At 39.7% G+C, this 16,656-nt stretch overlaps 1 protein-coding gene across 2 annotated transcripts in view; it reads right to left on the bottom strand.

Moving 5' to 3' along the window:
- Positions 1-411: 411 nt before the first annotated feature.
- Positions 412-16,656, bottom strand: part of EEF1AKMT1 (EEF1A lysine methyltransferase 1) — a 39,113-nt gene continuing 22,868 nt past the window's right edge. For both annotated transcript variants that reach the window (XM_080662120.1, XM_080662119.1), the window contains exons 3-5: positions 11,655-11,737; positions 5,870-6,150; positions 412-2,044 (exon numbers count right to left, since the gene is read on the bottom strand). In XM_080662120.1, the coding sequence (XP_080518246.1) occupies positions 1,908-2,044; positions 5,870-6,150; positions 11,655-11,737 (501 nt within the window). In that variant the 3' untranslated portion in view covers positions 412-1,907. The remainder of the gene's footprint in view (positions 2,045-5,869; positions 6,151-11,654; positions 11,738-16,656) is intronic.

Genomic DNA, 16,656 nt, shown 5'->3' with positions numbered 1-16,656 from the left:
TATTGTGTTTTAACGACAACTAGGGAAATATACTGGCTAGAGAATTATGCCACCGAAGTTCAAGGACATCTTTTCCTCCTGATCCTGGTAACATTGTTAACACATCTGCATCTTGTTGATCTGAGTACAATAAATTCTAACAGCATTGGATTGTAAATTTCATAGCTTCTTCCCCTCCTCTTAAAAAGTGCCACCATGCCTACTTTTCTTTCAAGTAATTCTATTTTGAGGGTTTCATGGCAACTCTCGGAATGGAGGTACCTTACTGGTCATTGAAGATTTTTTCCAACAGACAATATTTCTGTTATATGCTTATTTTGTAAAAATGGAATCATTTGGGAAGAGCCCTCAAAAGACACTGGCACCTGCCAGCTGTTCCACATTCAGAGGCCAATAACCCAGACTTCTGGTAGGATTGCATTTCTTTTATTAAGGCAAAAGGGACAAGAGGTCAGTTTTAGTAACTGGTTCATGCTCAGACTGCAGAAAGGAAAGGAACTAGCATGCGATTCTCATCTGAAATGGGGTTTCACTTCACCACACATTTCATCTGCTCTTGCACACAGCTGAGTAACAACATGGAAATCTCTGAGTTGCTAGCAGAACTGCAGTTATTATCCCTCCCCTTTCTACTCACATTATGGTTGTCCTGGTGTAAATGCAAACTTTTGAATTAGGAAGGACTTACAAAGATGTCTCTTAATCATCCTCTTTGATTTTTGCGGTTCTATGGTAATGTCAGAGATGAAGTCACCTCCTAAGAACCCCCTGCTTACAGACAGACTTGAGAGCATGGCCCAGCCTTCCTTGCCATTCAACAGCTGGTGGCCATGTGCACTCTACCTGCCTGGAGGGAGACAAACAGACAGGAACACATCCAGGCCTAAGTCAAGCTTTTCAGGTTGCCAGGATACAGCTACAAGTCATTCTTAAAATCCAGACACCAATCAGAAACAAATATGGGCTTGTTAAAATGGAATCACAAGCCCTGGCCAGGTATCTCAGTTGGTTAGAGCATCATCCCCATACGCCAAGGTTTATGCCAAGGCTGTGGATTTGATTCCCAGTCAGGGCACATACAAGAAACAGCCAACAAATGCATAAATAAATGGAACAACAAATTTATGTGTGTTTTTTTTTCTCTCTCTTTCTCTTTTCCCCTCTGTCTCTAAAGTCAATTTTAAAATACACACAACTGGAATCACAAAGAATCCAAAGCAAAAAAAAGACATGTTAGCTGCTTATTAAAATGCATTTTTATATGAGTAAAGCTTTGCCTCTTCCCTCCTCTAACCCCATGGAGAAAAGGTTTCCCTTATCTTAAAGGCTAGATTTATAGACCAACTAAAATTGTTATTTCTATACTGCTACTTGCCCACCATGCCTAAGTTACACATTACATTCCTACACATGATTTGTTATAGTATGTGTTACCTCCTTAATTAATTTTTAGCAACCTTAAGGAAATGTTAACGTAGGGGTTATTTTTTAAAAGAACATTTACTGAATATTTAACATCTCAGGTTAATGATAAAAATACATTACAATTATAAAAATATAAGTCTCAAAAATACTGAGTGATCTTTTTTTTATTATTATTATTTTTCAATCCTTACCCGAGGACATTTTTTTCTATTGTTTTTAGAGAGTGGAAGGGAGGAGGAGGGGGACAGAGAAAAACATCGAACCTGCAACCCAGGTTGCAGGAAACTAAACCCAAGATCACGGGCTGACGCTCTAACCACTGAACAAAGCCAGCTAGGACAATACTGAGTGATCTTTTAAGTCAATTTCAAATTATCCAAAAGTGTGATGGCCAAGTGCACAGCTTTACAACCCACTAAGAAAATAAAGAGGGGAATGTCACACAGGGTCCTGTCCTGTAGTATATATACACTGTCTACCATTTACACATCATGGTCAAGTTGAGAGTCATAATTCACGTAACAGCGAAACTCATTTGCCAAGGTCCGGGTGTGCTTTGGAATAAATTTGCACATCTTCACTCCAAGAAGTTTTGCTGCCTCTTCCTCCATGACAGCACCTGAAGAGAACAGACCAGATGAACTAGAAGACAAATACAACCATGCACCCTGGGCCCTGGCACAACGTGACAATACCACTCAGCAAATGAGGGTGGAGGTCAGTTCTTCATATTCCTCTTTACTTTTCCAACATTTTTGAAATTTAGTTACTTTCTTCCTTTTCTTTCTTATTTAATAAATAGTTTTCCTGTCTTTGCAAAGCTAAGACACTTCAAGTGTCTTAGAAATAGGTTATAACCTAATAAGTAATATAAGGAAAGCAAAAATATGTATTAAAAACTGGTGGTGTTGTAACATGGAAACCCGCACCTGAAACCTATCTGTTCATGTTAACCAGTGTCACCCCAATAAATTTAATAAGTAAATAAATAAAAAACACTGGTGTTGCCCTGGTTGGGTGGCTCAGTTGGTTAGAACATTGTCCTGTACACCAAAAGACTGCAGATTAGATTCCTGGTCAAGGCACATACCTAGGTCGTGAATTTGATCCCTAGTTAGGTGCATATGGGAGGCAACCAATCAATGTTTCTCATATTGATGTTTCTCTCTCTCTCTCTCCCCCATCCTCCTCCCTCCCTCCCTCCCTCCCTCCCTCCCTCCCTCTAAAATCAATAAAAACATATCCTTGGATGAGGATTTTAAAAAGTAATACAAATTAAATAAAATATTGTAATGCCTTTTAAAAAGAAAGAAAAAAACAGGTATTTTCCACTTTGATCAAGAATCCCCTTTTCAGAACCCTCGTGCACTGCTGGTGGGAGTGCAGACTGGTTTGGTGCAGCCACTGTGGAAAACAGTATGGTGTTTCCTCAAAAAATTAAAAATGGAATTGCCATTTGACCCAGTAATACCACTTCTAGGTATATATCCCAAGAAAACAGAAACACCAATCAGAAAGGATATATGCCCCTATGTTCATAGCAGCACAATTTACAATAGCTAAGATCTGGAAACAGCCTAAATGCCCATCAGCAGATGAATGGATTAGAAAACTGTGGTACATCTACACAATGGAATACTATGCTGCTGTAAAAAAGAAGGAATTCTTACCATTTGCAACAGCATGAATGGAACTGGAGAGCATTATGCTAAGTGAAATAAGCCAGTCAGTGAAAGAGAAATACCACATGATCTTACTCATTTGTGGAATATACAGAACATTATAAACTGTTGAACAAAAATGGATACAGAGGCAAAGAAGCATCAAACAGACTGTCAAAACTACAGCGGGAAGGCAGGGGAGGGTTGCGGGGAGGTAAGAGATCAACCGAAGTTCTTGTATGCATGCATATATAAGCATAACCAATGGACGCACGACTGGGGGAGGGGGGGGTGAGGGCATGTGCCAGGGGGTAAGGGAGGTCAATGGGGGAAAATTGAGACATATGTACTACTATTTGTAATACTTTAAACAATATATATATATATATATATATATATATATACATATATATATATATATATATATATATATATAGAATCCCCTTTACAGTAATATCTAATCTTGTAAACTCATAGGGATATATTTCCACCAACCTTTGGATGACCAAACTTATTTCTCTCTCAGCCCCCCATCTTCACCCCACTGCCTGTCTTGCACTGCCCACCGATGTGGATATCACCCCAGATGCTGCCAAGCACCTGTCCCTTGATGCCTATGGTAGCAAGTGCTGCACAGATAGGAACCCAGGACTCATCCTGGATTCTCCCCTTTCTCACTTCCCACATGCAGAGGACAGCACATTTTTTTCAGTTTCCTCTCCAACCTCATCCAGAGCTATGTCCACTCACCCCCATAAATGTTTTTGGTACAAAGTTAAAGTGAACTTTTTTAGACAAACTGGATCTTGTTCCTTGGGGGGTGGACACTGTAAAAGAAAATGCCAACTCTGACTAGCAGCTGTCTGAGGCCCCCTCATCGGACTCCCCTTGAGGCCACTGCTGCAATGCTGCTCAGCCCAGAGAACTTGTGGATCTGAAGTAGGGCCCCCTGACTCTGCCAGCCTGTCTTTCTCTGATTTTTTTCATATACTTATCAAAATTAGGAACTCATCTCTTCTGTTGTATTACATTTTTTAATCTGTCCCCTAAAACCAAATGTATGCTCCATGAGGTCAGGCAATCTGCCTGTCAGCTGGCACAAAGGGCTAGTCACAGCTATCCTAATATATAAGAAGCCAGGGGCCGTCACAACCTAAATGACCGGATGACCGAACAGCAGGCTGCTGGCAGGAGGGAGCCCCATCCCGGCCCCCGCCTGGGCGCGGCAGCGGCGGGTGGGAGCTAGAGGGTCATGTTATTTGCATAAAGGGTCATGTGCCACAGCTAGAGGGTCATGTTATTTGCATAAAGGGTCATGAGCCACAGCTAGAGGGTCATGTTATTTGCATAAAGCTCTGAAAGCTGTGCAAGAGTGATGACTCCATTGATTCAACAGATGATGCTGAAAAGGAAAATTTTCCCATTGAATTTCTTAATAGTATTACTCCTTCGGGAATGCTGTGTCATAAATTAAAATTGAAAGTGTGTGCAATCATCATGCTATTGAGAAATCTTAATAGTAAATGGGGTCTTTGTAATGATACTAGATTTATTATCAAAAGATTGCGACCTAACATAATCGAAGCTGAAGTATTAACAGGATCTGCAGAAGGAGAGGTTGTTCTGATTCCAAGAATTGATTTGTCCCCATCTGACACTGGCCTCCCATTTAAATTAATTCAAAGACAGTTTCCCATGATGCCAGCATTTGCGATGACTATTAATAAATCACAAGGACAAATTTTAGACAGAGTAGGAATATTCCTACCTGAACCCATTTTCACACATGGTCAGTTATACGTTGCTTTCTCTTGAGTTTAAAGAGCGTGTGACATTAAAGTTAAAGTTGTAAATACTTCATCACAAGGGAAATTAGTCAAGCACTCCCAAAAGTGTTTTCACTCTTAATGTGGTATACAGGGAGATATTAGAATAAGTTTAATCAATTTATTAGTCATTGTATCAGTGTTGTTTTTACATCATGTTTTTGTTGTTTTTATATCATGTCTTTGCTGTTGTTATATCATGTTGTGATTATTTATTAATTTATATAGTATTTTTATATACATTTTACTAATTTTCTTTTATCTCTGATACTTCTATTATAGAGAAAGGGCAAACAGCAATGTTAAAATACTTCCTCTAATTAATTCCCACTAGTGAGTTAATAAGTAAATACTAGTTGTGTGAACAAGAATTGTGTTTTTGACTAAGTCTACAACTCGACAACCAGAAGAACAGCTCCACTGCTCAGCCAGGGTGATGTGGGCAGAAGCGTGGGCACAGGCTGGGTGCAGGAGCAGGGGACTGCCCAGACAGAGAGGTAGTTAGAGTTTTAGTTCTGTGTCAGATTTCATTACATCCATCTTAAGAAAATAGTGTATCTCAATCTCCCCAGAAAGAACACTGTTCTGCTGTAACAAACCTGATCCAATGCCTAACTTGTAACCTCAGGCAATGCACGTTAACTCCACAGATTCGACATCAAGTGCAAAGGCTGTGTTAACTACTGATGATAACCATGATGAATACGCTCACCACATGCGACCCCACCCAATGTGTGTCAGGCGCTCAGTCCTCACAACACTGGAAGTCAGGCAGCATTACCAGCCCCATATTTACAGATGAGGAAACAGGGGCATAGAGAGGTTACAAAGCCTGTTTATGGTCACACGACAAGTGGTAGATTTAGGATATGAGTTCTAAGATCTTTCAACTCTTGACAACTGAGGCTTGAATATCCACCATTATCAACCTTTATGAGATGGCAGGCCAGCACCTACCTGTGCACAGCAGAATCTTGCCCTGAGTCAGGTACTTGATGGTCTCTGACGTTTTCCTGAGACATTCCTCAGAAAGATAGGGGGGATCCGCTATGACAATGTCAAAACTATGATGGGCAATATTTACAGGGAAGTCCAGTGGATTATTGTAATCATAGAAGATAAACTCCTCTCCATAAATGGAAAATCTTCTGTCATACTCAAAGAGGTATACAGCCAAGTCTTCTCTGTGCAGCTCTCTCAGTTTCTGGTAAACACTAGGGGTGCTCACACAGGCTACCCTGGAAAACAAAGTGAATATGTGCACAAAGAGCTCTTGTAGACAGCTTCTAACATTAGCCAACTTCACTAAACACCAGGGGTTCCATGCACAGACCTTCCTAAAGGAAATAACACTGCAACTAACGTGACAGCAGTAAATTGTGAGAGAAAACAAAATGCCTCACTTTTAAGGAATCTTGTATTTAAAAATCTGAAACTCGTATGAAAGTGATATATGTGCTCTTTATAATAAAAAATGTAAAACATTAGGAACATATAAAGACAAAATTAGGTAGCCTGAAATCTAAATTTACCTATTATTTCATGTTCCTTTAACATTTATGTCAAATACTGTTAATCTCAAACTAAATATTTTGAAGTTACTTTGTAATGTTCATAATCTTGAGAGGAAAACCCCAAATAACTGCTTTAGTAACTCCAGTTTTCTAAAAAGATACATTAAAATGAGGTCTCAGTGCAGAAAAGCTACTTTAAATTTCTGCAGCTTTTAAAAATATATATTTTTTATTGATTTTAGAGAGGAAGGGAGAGGGAGAGAGATAGAAACATCAATGATGAGAACCATTGATTGGCTGCCTCCTGCACGCCCCCTACTGGGGATCGAGCCTGCGACCCAGGCATGTGCCCTTGACCGGAATCAAACCCAGGACCCTTCAATCCACAGGCTGATGCTCTATCTACTGAGCCAAACCAGCTAGGGTTCTGCTGCTTTTTTGTGTAAGGAAATTATTACCAGCAGCCTACAGTTTATGAACAGGTAAGCACTGTTCCAATAGTTAACTCTTTTTTTGTTAATCTTCACTCAGGGATATTTTTCCATTGATATTTAGAGAGAGTGGAAAGGGAGGGAATGATGAGAAGACAGAGAAAAAAAGAGATGAGAGAGAGAGAGACGAGAGAGAGACATCGATTGGTAGCCTCGCTCCAACTGAGGATTGAACTTACTACCCAGGTACATGCCCTTGACCAGGAATCGAACCCGAGACTCTCTGGTGTGTGGGTTGACACTCTAACTACTGAGCACACCGGCCAGGGCCCAATGGTTAACTTTTAAAACTAACTGCGAAAGAAGCTAGAAATAAATACTGAACTATTGAGTTGATTGTGGTCCATCTGTTACAATGGAATATTATGTAATATCACACCCCCAAGACACTCCAGGAACACAAGGGGCAAAAAGACATTTGCATGAGTGTGAGAAAATATGCTCAGAGGCACAAGAACCAGAGACCATGGCTGCCTCACAGGAGGAGAACTGGGGGCCTGGAGATAATGAGGAAGGAGGCTGACATTTTCTCAATCCCCTTTATAACTTTTAGATATTTACCATTCATATATATTATCATTCAAAACAGTACTTTTGAAAATTAAACTCAGTCTTAAACCTGTGAGATTCATTTCTGTACACCACATTAGGCACCCAAGCTAGCTAAATAGGCTGCTTGGCCCAAATACACTTGAAGTATGTAACAGCCTGATGATTGCACATATGCGTCTGTGGAAAATGTGCATGTCCCAGTCTGGGTGTCAGGGGCAATCAGAGCCTCATCCCAGGATGCTGCCAGAGTTTGGGGGGAAGGAGGGAAAGTCAAGGTATAGAGCCAGGATGTCTTCACTGTGCTGGGATAACAAGCAGCAATCAGATGCACCCAAGAAAGAGGGTGAAATAAAGGTAGTTTCAGACCAACTAAATCTGAGCTTGTAGCCAGCAGAATTTCTCTAAAATATTCTGAAGGATGTACACAGGCAGCAGAAAAGTGTCTCAGATGCAGGAAGGAGGAAGCAGGGTGAGGTGAACCCAGGGGGTCAATGGGGTTTGTCATGGAGTGGTGGGGTCCTAGGGCAAATCACTCCTGAGTTCCCTTGTGCAAGTGGCTGAATCTCTTGAGCCTCAGCTCTGTCTTTAGAATAGAGAATATAATGGTAACTACCTCACAGGGGTGTTAGAACTAAACAAGGTGACCCTCATAAACTGCTGACACTGAGAACAGGGCAGGCAGCAATTATTGCCCTAGCTGGTTTGGCTCCGTGGATAGAGCATCCGCCTGTGGACTGAAGGGCTCCAGGTTTGATTCCAGTCAAGGGCACATGCCTGGGTTGCGGGCTCGATCCCCAGTAGGGGGGGTGTGTAGGAGGCAGCTGATCAATGATTCTCTCTCATCATTGGTGTTCTATCTCTCTCTCCCTCTCCCTCTCCCTTCCTCTCTGAAATCAATAAAAATTTTATTTTTTTACAAAAAGATTGACACAGCTCCTGAAGATGCCTATCAGAAAAAATTAAAAGTTGCATCCAAAGCCCTCATATTAATGGGAAAAAAATGTATAAAAAACAGTGTCATTAAGAAAAACCTAAAAAACAACTACATATAATTTAAAAAGAAAACAGAAAAAAAAAAAAGAAACTTGGGACTTCTAGTTAAAGATGGTGGATGGGAATGTAGATTTGCACCCTCATGAAGTCCACTCAATACACCACAAGTAAGATTCTATTTTGTTGTTAAAGCCAAGAGAAAGAGAATGTGAGAAGAGACAAAATAAACACACATAAAAAGCTGGAAAACAGTGGAGAGTTGTATCTGACTTGACAGGCCCAAACACCAAATCCTGAACTGGCAGCCAGGAAAGCTGGGGAGCAACCTTCTCTCTATCACCGCACCCCAAGGCTCAGGATCTGCAGATCAGTAACTCAGGAAGCGGCTGAAGGTCCATGTAGGTAGACAGTAATTCCCAAGACTCTCCTCCTTCTCCCAGGAGACAGAAACCTGGAGGGACGGTCTCTGGATTGGGGGACAAAAAGGGAGTGCCAGCACAACTAGTAATGTGGTACTGTGTGGCAATGACAAGGATTAAGTTAAACCCACTGGATGCTAGGACCTTTAGTCCTCTCAGTAATGTGGTCCTCTATCAGGCGTCCTCAAACTACGGCCCGCGGGCCACATGCAGCCCGCTGAGGACATTTATCCGGCCCGCCGGGTGCCGCTGCCTGTCCTGCTTAGCAGCCGACTAGTCCCAGGCCCGCAGTGCGCATAGGAATTTGTTCATAGTTTTTTTTTCAAACTATAGTCTGGCCCTCCAATGGTCTGAGGGACAGTGAACTGGCCCCCTGTTTAAAAAGTTTGAGGACCCCTGCATGATGTCACGACACACATAACTTCCAGGGAAGAATTAGAAGACTCTTCCTAGAGCTCTGACCAGCCCCAGAGGAAAAAACTCAGACAAAATGACACTGGGATTCCCTAGGAATAGCTCACCGAGGTCATCCAATTGCAGAGACCAAGCAAATAAATTCTGCCAAGTGTCACAGCTTTCTGACGTAATCTAAGTGGACAGTGAAGGTCAATGGACATTCAAGGAAAACATTTAATATTAGAGACCAAAATAAATGAACAGAAAATGCATGTTGTAGTAAGCAGACTAAATGGGGAGAAGAAAACTTTTTTAAAAATCTTGTAATTAATATCCTCAGAAGGATAAACAAGATACAATAATATTCAGCACAATCAATGAATGCAATAGTAAGTGGAACAGTAAATCAATGTTTCTCTCTCTCCTCCTTCCTCTCTTTCTAAAAATCAATCAATAAAATTTAAAATAAATAAATATATATTCAGAGACCCCAAAAGAGAGCTGTAAATGAATATATACACTGAGTGGCCAGATTATTATGATCTCTGAACACATAATAATCTGGCCACTCAGTATATATATGTTAGAGGCCTGGTGCATGAATTTGTGCATGGGTGGGGTCCGGCCAGCCTGGCCAGGGGGAGGGAACATGGGTGGTTGGCCGGTCTGCCTGCTGGTCGAACTCCTGGTCGAGGGGACAATTTGCATATTAGCCTTTTATTATATAGGATATACAATGAGTGGCCAGATTATTATGCGTTCAGAGATCATAATAATCTGTCCACTCAGTGTATATGACAACAGAAAAGGTAAACTCAGCAGAATGTTTAGAAAATAAAGTTAAGGAATATTCCCAGAAAGTAAGGTAAGGCCCAACATCCAAATAACAGGAGTTCCAGAAAGAGGAATAGAAAAAACAGTGGGGGAGGAAATAGGCTTAAGACAGTTTTCCCAAACTGAAGGAAATGAGATTGAAAGAGCTCCCCATCCAGCACAAGAGGGGAATATTCTATGCCAGGACACATCAAATATTAGGAATTAAAAAAAGAACCCAAGTTTGCACTGAGCAAGGAAAAAACGGGTTTCCTGAAAGAACTCAGAACAGCATGGGATTTCTCAATAGCACCTATGGATACTTGGAGGCCAGGAAGCAATGTCCTCAAAACCTGGAATTACATACCCAGCAAAACTATTACAATTGAAAGTAAGAGTGGAATAAAGGCATTTTCAGAAATGAAAGGTTTTTAAAATTCCCTTCCCACATATCTTTTCTGTGGAAGCTATTGAAGGATGGACCCAACCCAGATTAAGGCTGCAAAATGAGAACTGGGGTACAGGAAACTGGAAATCCAAAATAAAAGAAAGGAAAAAGGACTATGAGCATGATGGTGAAGAAAGAAACCAAGATAAGAACTTCAGCAAAGCTAGAAATCAACCAGTCCAGCTTGGTAAAGACCTCAGGTAATTTTTTTCAAGGAGTTGAAATATTTTTGCATTTATAGATAGGAGATATGCATAACTGGGGAAGAATTTGATGGTTAGTAGGTGATATGGACATAGAAACACATAAAAAATAGGAAACTTATAATTTTACAATAAGAAAAAAGTAAAAGGTTCAGCTGTAAGAACATTATGTTATGTTTCATAACAATATGAACCCTGTCATAGCCCAAATCTGGAAATAATAGTATTGGGAGCATGGACAGAAAGCATGCACATCTGTGGAAGTGATAAAGTCTGAACCAGCTTTTTAGGATCATTCGATGTTAAATTACATGCATGTAAAGTTTTGTGGATTTTTATCCTCACCTGAGGATGTTTATTGATTTAGAGAGAGAGGCAGGGAGAGTGCAAGAGAGAAAGAAACATCAATTGGTTGGCTCCTGTATGCAGCCTGACTGGGGATTGAACCTACAACCTAGGTATGTGCCCTGACTGGGAATAGAACCCACAACCTTTAGGTATATGGAACAATGCTCTAACCAAATGAGCCACTCGGTCAGGGCTATGCATGTAAAGTCTTGATAAAAATAAAAACCAAGTTAAAAAAAAGAAAACCTACATTCTTAAAATTTCAAAAAGTCAAGTATTAAGATTTTTTTTTCTCTTAAAGCAAACTGTAAGGGTATAAAAGTAAGGAGCAGGTTAGCAAATATTAAAATAAAGGACAGAGATAAGAAATCCTACAATGAATACATTTCTGGGTGCCCCTAAACTTGTTATTATAGCAGTTCTTATTCCTCATATTCTACAAATCATGAACTACAAATTTTGCAGATTATGAATCAGACTTCTTACAAATCATCTCTCATCGAGGAAGGACATTGAAAATATTAATTTAGATTAAAACAAAAGAGAAACAAAATTTGAATCTCACCTTCCACCTTCCCCAGCAGCTGAAGTCACTTCCTTAGCAAGCCGCAAAGCAGTTTCCTGACTGTACCAAAACTGGCTCAATTGCTGTAGCAGAGGGGTGAGTTCAGATCATTTTAGAATTAGCATAAATTTGGTTTCTTTAATTTAAACCTGTGCATATACTTAATATTTTCATTCTTCTTCTTAAAACCATTTTTTTGGAAATTATTTTTTAAAATTTTATTTTATTGTTTAAAGTATTACAAATAGTAGTACATATGACTCCTTTTTTTCCCCATTGACCTGCCCCCGGCCTCCCCTACCCCCTACCCCCTACCCCCAGTGTCTTGTGTCCATTGGTTATGCCAGTGGTCGGCAAACTCATTAGTCAACAGAGCCAAATATCAACAGTACAACGATTGAAATTTCTTTTGAGAGCCAAATATTTTAAACTTAAACTTCTTCTAATGCCACTTCTTCAAAATAGACTCGTCCAGGCCGTGGTATTTTGTGGAAGAGCCACACTCAAGGGGCCAAAGAGCCGCATGTGGCTCGTGAGCCGCAGTTTGCCGACCACTGGGTTATGCTAATATGCATGCATACAAGTCCTTTGGTTGATTTTAAATTAATAGACAAATGGGGATCCAAGATGGCAGGGAGTAGGTAGAAGTTATACTCAAGTCCTCCTAGGACCACAATGGAATTACAATTAAATTATAGAACAATCAACCTGAATAACAAACTGAAGACTAGCTGAAGAAAAGTCTTATAACCAAGGATTTATAGAATAGTCAGATCAAGACTGGTAAGAAGGGCAGAGACACAAAAAGGGCTGGCCCCTACCACATGCATCCAGTCCCAGACAGAGACAGCCATCACCTGTGGATTGCTTTGTAGCTCCTAACAGGCACCTCAGGTCACAGGCAGCATCTGACATTGACCTGCACATGAGTCTCTCCCAAGAGGCCCCAGAACCAACACACCCTGGAGCTGGCTTCAAACCACAAAAGAGTACCACCTGATTAGTTCCACAAAAGGCACATCCAAAGGAAGATCTCAGCAACTACCAGACCCTACTGGGTCAAATTCTGCTCATATACTGTGGTTGGGGTCAATCCTCACTGTCAGACAGCCTGAGGGTCAACCCCACCTACAGATGGGCCAACAGTAATCAAGACTCAACTACAACAGGAGGACTCACATAACCCAGGAACGAACACCTGTGGAGTACCCAGCTCAGGTGATCAGGGAGACTGCACCACTGGGCCCCACATGATACCTAATATGTAAGGCCACTCTACCAACACTGGCAGACAAAGCAGATCTACCTAATACACAGAAACCCCATCCTACCACACAGTGGCAGCTAAAATGGGGAGACAAAGAAGCATGCCCCAAATGAAAGAACAGGATAAATCTCCAGAAAAAGAACTAAATGAAATAGAGGCAAGCAATCTACCAGACACACAGTTCAATACAATGGTTATAAGGATGCTCAAGGAACTTAAGAGGAAGAATGGATGAACTCAGTAGTGAGAACTTCAACAAAGAGATAATAAGCATAAAAAGAGACATAGAAACCACAAAAAAGAACCAGTCAGAAATGAAGACTACAATATCTAAAATTAAGACTACACTAGAAGGAATAAACAGTAAGTTGGATGAAGCAGATCGAATTAACAATTCGCAAGGCAAGGTAGCATAAAATACCCAATCAAGGCAGCAAAAATAAAAACTATTTTTTTAGTGATTGGGCAGCTCCCTCATCCTGAACATGCCATGGTTTTCTCCTTTCCCACACCTCATTCTAAAAGACCTAAGTGAAAGGTTTCCTGTTCTGAAAGGACCCCCTTGACCTTGCGATCATTATGTCCTTATTCTTTTCCTCTTCCATGGCATTGTATTCTATTTTAAGAGCCTGCATTATGTTATGTTGCATAACAGTTTCCTTCTCCCACCAGATGGTAAATGCCTGTAGTCAGGGATCATTCTATGCATCTTGACAATCCCAGATCCCAGCAGAGTACCTAATGTATAATAAAAATAAAATAAACATTTGTGGAGGAAAATTTTTTAAAATGAGGATAGTTTAATGGACTTCTGGGACAACATCAAGTATAATAACATCCACATTATAAAGGCACCAGAAGGAGAAGAGAGAGAACAAGGGATTGAGAACCTATTTGAAGAAATAATGACAGAAAACTTCCCTAACCTGGTGAAGAAAAAAGACGCACAAGTCCAGTAAGTACAGAGTGTCCCAAACAAGATAAACCCGAAGAGGCCCAAGACACTTCATAATTAAAATGCCAAAGGTTAAAGACAGGAGAGGGCAATAAGAGAGAAGCAGTTAGTTACCTATAAGGGAGCTCCCATAAAACTGTCAGCTGATTTCTCATCAGAACTCTGCAAGCCAGAAGGGATTGGTAAGAAATACAAAGTGATGAAAAGCAAAGATCTACAAACAAGACTATTCTACTCATCATGGTTGTCATTTAAAATTGAAGGAAAATAGCCCTGGCTGATGTTCCTCAGTGGTTAGAGTGTCGATCCATGAACTGAAGGGTCATAGGTTTGATTCCCAGTCAAGAGCATGTACCTGAGTTACAGGTTTGACCCCACCAAGTTAGGGTGTGTGTGGGAGGCAACCAATTGAAGAGTCTTTATTACATCAATGTCTGTCTCTCCTTTCCTCCCTTCCTCTTTTCCTCCTTTCCTCCCTTTCTCCTTCCCTCCCTCCATCCCTCTCTCCTTTCCAATCTCTCTAAAAAATCAATAAGAAAAATATCCTAGGGTGAAAATTAACAACAACAACAAAAAGATAAATTTTTAAAAAATAATAAAATTGAAAGATAATAAAGAGCCTTCCAGACAAGAAAAAAGCTAAAGGAATTTATTACTACCAAATGAGTATTACAAGAAATGTTAAAGTGACTGCTTTAAGAAGAAAAAAGAGGAACATAAATATGTATAATAAATGGCAATAAATACATCCCTAAAAAGAACCACTTAAAATGTAAATGGTTTAAATGCTCCTATCCAAAGACATAGGGTATCTGACTGGATATGAAACAAGACCCATTTATGTGCTATCTATGAGAGATCAACTTCAGATCAAAAGACACACACAGACTGAAAGTAAAGGGATGAAAAAAATATTTCATGCAAATAGGAACAAACAAACAAAAAGCTAGGGTAGCAATACTTAATATCAGACAAAACAGACTTTAAAACAAAGGCCATAATAAGAAACAAATACAACCAATGGAGAAGCATCTAAATTCATAAAGCAAATATTGGCAGACATAAAGGGAAAGATCAACAGTAATAGTCATAGTAAGGGATTTTAACACCCCATTGATATCAATGGATAGATCTTCCAGACAGAAAATCAGTAAGGAAACAGCTGCATTAAAAACACAGTAGGTCAGATTAATTTAATTGATATGTTTAGAGAATTTCACCCCAAACTGACAAAATATACATTATTTTAAAGTGCACACGGAGCCTGGCTGGAGTGGCTCAGTGGTTGAGCATCAATCCATGAACCAAGAGGTTACTGGTTTGATTTCTGGTCAGGGCACATGGGTTTCGGGCTCCATCCCTAGTAGGTGACATGCAGGAAGCAGCCAATCAATGTTTCTCTCTATCCCTCTCCCTGCCCCTCTCTCTAAAATCAATAAAAACATATATTTTAAATAAAGTGCATATGGAACATTTCCCTAAATAGACTATATGTTAGGTAACAGAACAAGTCTCAATAAACTTAAGAGGCAGAAATCATATCAAACATCTTCTCCAAACACAATGGTATGAAACTAGAAATCAATTACATGAAAATCACACAAACCTTCCAGATGGAGGCTAAATAATGTAATTAAACAACGACTGGGTTAACAATGAGATTAAAAAATCAAAAGATACTTTGAGATAAATGAAAATGAAAATAGTGCATTCTCCAAAAAATTCAAGAGGAAGGAAGGTTCCCAAGCTCATTTTATGAGGCTAGCATTATCCTAATTCCAAAACCATATTAAGACACTACAAAGAAAGAAAATTATAGGCTAATAACTCTGATGAACGTAGATGCAAAAATCCTCAACAAAATATTAGGAAGCCAAATTCAGCAATATATTAAAAACATCAACCGGCCAGTGTTGCTCAGTGGCTGAGTGTTGATTTATGAACCAGGAAAACATAGTTCGATATTTTATCAGGGCACATGCCCGGGTTGTGGGCTTGATCCCCAATAGGGGGCATGCAGGAGGCAACCAATCAAAGATTCTCTCTCATCATTGATGTTTCCATCTTTCTCTCCCTAAAATCAATAAAAATACATATTTTTTTAAAAATCTTACATCATAATCATGTGGGATTTATTCTTGGGATGCAAGGTTGGTTCAATATCAAAAATCAATTAATGTGATACACTACATAAACAAAAATGAAGGATAAAAATCATATGTTTATATTAATAGATGCAGAAAAAGCATTTGACAAAAATCCAGCACCCATTTATGATAAAAATTCTCAACAAAGCAGAAATAGAAGGAACATAACTCAACATAATAAAGGCCATATATGACAAACCCACAGATAATGTCATACTCAATGGGGAAAAAGTAAAAGCATTTTCCTTAAGATCAGGAACAAGACAGAAATGTCCACTTTTAACACTCTTTTTTTTTTATTGTTTAAAGTATTACATAGTCTCCTTTTTCCCCGATTGACCCCCCCCCCTCCGCCGCAGCCTCTCCCACCTCCCCTTACCACTCTTAATTCAACACAGTAATAAAGTCCTACCCACAGCAATCAGACAAGAAGACGACAAAAAGGCATCCTAACTGGAAAGGAGGAAGTAAAACTCTCATTATTTCCAGATGACATGATACTGGATATAGAGAACCCTAAAGATTTCACCAAAAACTACTAGAACTGATGAAGGAATTCTGTAAAGTAGCAGGGTACAAAATTAATATTCAGAAATCAGTTGCATTTTTATATATGAAATACAAACTATCAGA

The sequence above is a fragment of the Plecotus auritus genome, assembly GCF_963455305.1.
Source record: "Plecotus auritus genome assembly, chromosome: 3".
Classification (NCBI taxonomy): Eukaryota; Metazoa; Chordata; class Mammalia; order Chiroptera; family Vespertilionidae; genus Plecotus; species Plecotus auritus.
Note: the sequence above shows the minus strand (reverse complement) of the source record. Positions and strands in the feature narration are given on the sequence as shown.